The sequence below is a fragment of the Anarrhichthys ocellatus genome, unplaced genomic scaffold, assembly GCF_004355925.1.
Source record: "Anarrhichthys ocellatus isolate YVR2014 unplaced genomic scaffold, GSC_Weel_1.0 scaffold114, whole genome shotgun sequence".
NCBI classification, from domain to species: Eukaryota; Metazoa; Chordata; class Actinopteri; order Perciformes; family Anarhichadidae; genus Anarrhichthys; species Anarrhichthys ocellatus.
This window is the reverse complement of record NW_022280144.1, coordinates 717,971-724,694: the sequence shown is the minus strand read 5'-3', so window position 1 is coordinate 724,694 and position 6,724 is coordinate 717,971. Positions and strand designations below refer to the sequence as shown.

Below are 6,724 nucleotides of genomic sequence, written 5' to 3'. Positions count from 1 at the left end.
TATATATGTGTATATATGTATGTATGTATATATGTGTATATATGTATATATGTATATATGTGTATATATGTATATATGTATGTATGTATATATGTGTATATATGTATGTATGTATGTATGTATATATGTGTATATATGTATGTATGTGTATATGTATGTATGTGTATATGTATGTATGTATACATGTATGTATGTGTGTATGTGTATATGTATGTATACATGTATGTATGTGTGTATGTGTATATGTATGTATGTATGTATATATGTGTATATGTATATATGTGTATATGTATGTATGTATATATGTATGTATATATGTATGTATATATGTATGTATATATGTATATATGTATGTATATGTATATGTTTGTATATGTATGTATATGTATATGTTTGTATATGTATGTATATGTATGTATATGTATATTTATGTATATATGTATTTATATATATGTGTGTGTGTGTGTGTGTGTGTGTGTGTGTGTGTGTGTGTGTGTGTGTGTGTGTACATATATGTGTATATATTTTTCTTTTTATGATGGAGGGTGGAGGATGAGTTGATGATTGAGAAGAAGAAGCTCCTCTGAAGTCTGTTGGTTTGGCAGCTGATACTTCTGTTTGTCTCTCCAGACAGCAACAGGTTGTGTTGGTGGGTTTAGTCTTTTAATATCCTTTAGCTCTTTGCAGGCACCTCTCATCACTAATATCACTGATGCTCAGTAGATGGTACCAGTGATGTTCTGGGCGGTTTGGATCCCCCGCTGTAGAGCCTCCTGTCCTGTCCCGTACACATCCCATGTCAGTTTGTTATGTTTCCAGTCAGGATGCTTTCTATTGCTCCTCTGTAAAAGTTACCAAGAACTTGTGTCGGGAATTTTGCCTTTTTAAGTTTGCTTAAGAAATAGTCGTTTAGGATGGAGATGTGTGAGGACCATGTCAGGTTGTCTGTGATGCTGATCCCCAGGAGCTTAAAGCTACTAACTTGCTCCACCTCATCCATTGATGTAGACAGGGATGTGTGTCTTCGCCTCCTTTTTTCTAAATCAACCATCAGCTCCTTGGTTCTACTGACGTTGAGCAGCAGGTTGTTCTCTGAGCTCCACTCTGAAGGCTGTTGTTGATCTTTTTTGGGGGGGGGGCTTTGTAGCTGCAAGGAATATCCTCTGGTGGAGAAGTGGACACGCTGGTGGAATTCAGGTTAAACATTTGTTTGATGAAAATCACCAGCTATGATACAAATACCATCATGTCTTTTGGTCATGTGTCTGCTGATGACCTCATACAATTCCTGTAGTACATTTTTTGAATATGCATCGGGAGGAATGTAAACAGCAGCAATAAAAACACTTTGACTACGTTTGAGCAACAATCACCACCGGTGTAAACACAGCTCGTCTCCCCTCTTCTTAGTCTCGCCTTCTGTCTGTTGCCTGTCAAGTGCAATAGCTTGATGCGGGGTGTTATGATGAAGCCAGATTTCTGTAAAGATGTCCGAGTCTTCTCTCATCCATCTCATTTAGCAGCAGCTGGACATCAGCGAGGAGCAGGCTGGACAGTGGAACAGCCTCAGGTCCTAGCGGTTTAGCTCTCTTCCTGGTCAGTCACACAGCTTTCAGTGGCGTTTGGTTTGGCGTCGATCATTTCAAGATCTGCTGTACAAACTCTTTTTTCCGGGATTGATGAGTGTGTTTTGGTCATAAAACTGTGCCGCAGTTGCCATGGTATTTAGGGCCAGTAAAGAAGTTCATCCACTTTGTGCTTTCTGTTTCATTTCAGCATTAAAAACCAGATGATAAATAAATGATTTATGGCCATTAAGTCTCAACCAACGTGTGTCCCAACTGTCTAGTTTACAGCTTCAGTATTGAAATGTGTGCAATGTGTGCAGTCCAGTGGAACAGAGTCAGAGTGTCTTGAGCTTCTGTACTGTGACCTCATTCATAGTGAAAAAGGATATCTGGATGACAAAGGAGAGATAGTCTGTATAAAATAGATATTAAAGAGGGAATTATGACCTGTTTAACTTCACACACCCCAACACTTGCTCTAAGCAACGTTCAACATAAGATTAAATCTAATAATGCAATGATTATTTAATCAAATCAAATATTTGAATAAGAATACAATCACTTGTTTCCTAATCATTTGAATTGTGTTTTTATGCAAATAATCACTGTGGATGACAATAACATAGAAAATCAATATGTGGCAGTCAATGCTGATACTGTGGCAGGTCGCCACAAATACATCAATCTATGAGAAATACTGAATTTAGCAGATCTTTTTCTTGTGTCACACAAAATGGCAAGAACTTATGTCATTTTAGGCCACTTGAAAAATAGAGTTGTGACTTTTGAAATGGGTCAAACCTTTTTTTTTTTTTTTTTTTTCTGAATAGTTTTTATCCAGATGGTCACAAGGGGCTCTGAGGATGTGGGTATTACTTCCATAGCAGAAGTAAGGATAGTTAAAGACATTTTGGGGTATATATCTTTTATAAACAGATGATAGCTTTATGACTTAAATGTAAATGATAACGTAGTACATTAGAGGCACAAACTGCTGCTAACATGCTTGATCCTACACTCCCCATAATGCCCCTTGATACCAGCTTTCATTAGATGCTCCTGGCCTGGAAGATGTTTTACACCTCCAGGCTTTCTGTGTAGTCTAGAAACAAAAAACATTCTACTAAATATTCTTAACCATGGAATGTGGATCTTGTGTTACTCATGAGTTTTCACCGCTGTCCACTGTCTTCCTCCGCTAGTTCCAATGTCAAGAATAGACCTTCATGTTCGTTAAACATGTGAGTAGTACCTCTTATGGCTAGTAAGATGTAGTAAGATGCTCTATTCTGAATGTGCCAGTTAACATTGTTGCAAGCTGGTAAACAGCTGAGGCTGACCTGAACCAACACATGCAACAGACATGATCAGTGAGTCATTAACTCCACAAACCCAGTCAACATCTCTTCTCTGTTTGCACGTCCGTTTGCACGTCCAAGCACTGTGAGTTTCTTGCCAGATGAGATAAGTGTACTTTGAATTCAATAGTAGTGAGTGGTCTCATCCTCTCTCTTGGGACCCCCCCGTGGGATCGCTTGAGCTCTGCTCCACTTCCACAAAGTGACTCTTGACATTTTCTGTGTGTGTGCATCAGGGACATGTTGATGGCAGACTTGGCAGCCACGGTAACCTTCGTGGAGTTGCGCGAGGAGGTGAGGACGATGTGCAGCGTTGCCAAGCAGCAGCCCATCACACTCAAGTGGATCGATGATGAAGGTGGGTGTGCCTCACGGCAGGGTGTCCGCTAGAAATAATTGGTGCTGGTCCTTCTGCGTTGACTCTTAAGCTTCTGGGATTTTTTTTTTGGAAATGTATCTTTAAGATGTTTTTTAAACTACAATGTGTTATACAAGGAGCAAAGCCCTTTAAGTATTAACTTCGTGTGAGAGAGAGACCATATAGACCGTATGTATACATTTGGGAGTTAACAGACTATCACATTCTCTTCATTTCCTCTCATGAGTAAAACAAATAGAAGTCTTTTATATCAGATTATATGTTATAAGTAGATTGCAATTATTAGAACAATAGGAACATTGCATATGGTTGAGGGTTAGGCTCCCTTATGTCGCCCAAAGGTGTACTGCAAATGTTAAATACTAGACTATGTAGGAAATTCTGCTAATTTATTTGACCCTAATAAAATCTCCCGCGACCCACCTATGGGTCCCGACCCAGTGTTTGGGAATGACTGCTTTAGGTTATATGTTGGTGAATAAATGCTACAGCTCCTCAACCTTTGACTGGCTTGCCAAGACACAAGGACTTTTCTTCCGGAATGAATAATGGAATCGGATGCTTCTCTGCACAGTTATGTATGTATTCTGTGTGTGTGTGTGTGTGTGTGTGTGTAGGGGACCCTTGTACCATCTCGTCTCAGATGGAGCTGGAGGAGGCATTTCGTATTTACAATCAAACCAAGAGGTCTGGTCTACTGCTGCACGGTGAGTTAGCTCCTACTTTTAACTACATTGTATAATCATTAATGCAACTTAACTTTTCGCCACAATGGGAAACTTGAGGAGACTTAAAACACGACAATAAGGCACATAACTTGCTAAATTATTTACCATTTTTCCGTTTATTCATGGAAATTAATACAATTAATACAAATTCAGGGTGTTCATCATCTGGATTGCATGTGGTTGAGGGTTAGGGATTAAATTTAGTTTATTGTTGTCACAGAAAACATCAGATTGAAATCTCCTTTAATTTTCTGTCTTCTGCAGTCTTCCCCAGTATCCCGGAGCGGCCCGGCATGCCCTGCCCTGGAGAAGACAGTGAGTAAACCCTCTATCCGCCTCGGGGACCCCCAATGGCACTGTTAAACTAGGTCAAGTGCCCCTGTACCTGGCTGTGGTGTAAGTACAAGGTGGAGGCGGGTGAGGGCTCTCTAGAAGACTCATTTCTCTCAAATAGCCTGAGTCAGCCATGATTCAGAGTGAACAGCGGTCACAGAGTTACAGTTAGATCATGCAATTTTGCAGCCAGAGGTGGATTCCAGCCAAGAGAAGTCGGTGAAATTAAGAGTTTGCGATTTTTGCAGCTGGTGAAACGGAGGGTGAGCACTGCAGAGACACAATTTCTCTTTTGTGCTTCCGCTTTTTAACCCCCAGGCTAGGGGACTAAGGCGGAAATACTAATCTTAACAGATGCTTTTGTTTGGTAATCATCTGGTCCCTCTAGCTTGTACTATTTGTCCACCCCAGCACACTGGACAAGTCAGCATGCGGAGCAGGCCACCAGTCCATCACAGGGCTAATACATATATAGCTTCTTTCTAAAGAAGCCTAAAGATTGCTCTTTAACTTTAACAATGCTGTGTAAATGTGACACCGTAGCCGCTGCTGCTCTGCGTCTCTTTCATGTACTCCCTGTCTATTTGCTGTGACAGCAGGTTTCAGCACCCCGTGAGAGGGCCTGTGTGTGTCTGATGGGACGGGAGCCCTGTGTGTTTGTGCTGAGGCAGACTCCTGGTTCACTGTGTGAAGAGCAGAGTGTCATTCTGTAGGTAGGCGATGAAGGTCTCGCTGTCTCAAACACACACCGAGCTGGTGTCCATGTGTCGTGGCTGATGTGTGCTGTACTCTAACAGTAATAACTGGGGCTTCCTGCTGTGTTTTCTTGTTTGCTTGGTGTTGCTGAACATGAGGAGGGAAGGATAGTGCTGTTTTTTTTAGAGAGGAGGAGAGAGGAAGAAAGAATGAGATTGAGTGGAGGAGGGAGAGGCACTGTGTCTGTTTTCCAAGGCTGACTGTACTGATATCTTCTGATTAACTATGCAGTAGATGGTTTGTCATTTTTAAAAAGAGGGTCACTAAGAAGAAAAAGACTATCTACCTAATTGTCAACAGGCCTTTTCTATAAAAGAGCAAATTTGTACCTAACTGAAGATTCCTGACCATTTTACTGCCATTTATTGCCATCAAATTGTGATCTTGAATAGGTAAACCAGCTAGAAGACATATACAGTATGTTGAAAACACACATGTTAAATACTTTCTAAGTGATATCAAAAAATGCATTTAAGAGAAGTTAAGAGACTATCTTATTCTTTTAATTTCCTCTCTTTGTAAAACAAACAGAATGTAAACTAGCCTTTTATATTAGATCATAGACTGTATGTAAGAAGTGGGCATAGTCACCGTGACATCACACATTGGTTTGTGGACTGCTTTTTTGAAGCCTTTAGTTCTGGTTGTTGGTCGTCACCATCTTGTTTTTTTGCACTTAAAAGTGACATGAAAGGGTGGAGCTTTGTACAAATGCTGAATAAGACCAAAATGTTACAACTAACTTTCATGAAGTGAAAAAACACTGTGAGAGGGTTGAAGTTCGAAGATGGAAACACCCACAACGCGGTAGCAACCTGCACAAGGTAGCCCCGCCCTAAAGCATGCTCTGCTTTATGGTCTATTGGACTCAATGGATACATCCACACTGTTTTGAAACGGGCTTTTAAAATCAAAACAATCTCTGTCCACACGGCGATCCAGCACCGTTTTAGAAATGATTTCCGTCCAGTTTAACACACCTGAAAACAAATATCTCATGAATATTCATGTACACTGGGCATGCGGGTGCTGGTGTAAACAGGAAGTATATTGGTTGCTTTGTTACAGAAAATACGACAGAGTATTGTAGTACTTTAATAATAAAAGGTTGGGCTTGATACTTAAGATCTTCCTCTATTATAAGTGTTATAATTAGGCTACAATCATCAGAACAATACGAACATTCAGGCTCCCTGGTGTGGCTCAAAGGTGAACTGCAGATATAAAAGTTTAGCAAAAGACAATAGAAGAGAATTATGCAAATGTGATTTTTGACCGTAATAAATCTTCTGCGACCCACCTGTGGGTCCTGACCCAGTGTTTGGGAATGACTGAAATATACTACAGTAACAGGACGGTGGTTTAAATAAAGGATGTTGCTGTTGAGTACTTGGACAGAAATTGTCATTTCACTGTTTCACTATTGGTATTCAGGATTAGTGAAAAGCATATTTTACATCATGATAAGAAAATAAAACCAAATCAAAGAACGTGCCCTTGTAGCCACGCCTAACTGGGTGGGATTGGCAGCTGTGGTGTTGTTACTGGAGATCGATTGACAATGCTCTGAAGTTTCATTAATATCAGATGTTGCTTGAAGGA

General features: G+C 40.2%; 1 protein-coding gene across 1 annotated transcript in view; it reads left to right on the top strand.

Annotated features, from left to right (window-relative positions):
* Positions 1-6,171, top strand: part of LOC116399525 (protein kinase C zeta type-like) — a 21,259-nt gene extending 15,088 nt beyond the window's left edge. Inside the window, exons 2-4 of the mRNA XM_031876739.1 lie at positions 3,163-3,284; positions 3,923-4,012; positions 4,298-6,171. Of these exons, the coding sequence (XP_031732599.1) occupies positions 3,163-3,284; positions 3,923-4,012; positions 4,298-4,356 (271 nt within the window). The 3' untranslated portion in view covers positions 4,357-6,171. The remainder of the gene's footprint in view (positions 1-3,162; positions 3,285-3,922; positions 4,013-4,297) is intronic.
* The last annotated feature ends 553 nt before the right edge of the window (positions 6,172-6,724 follow it).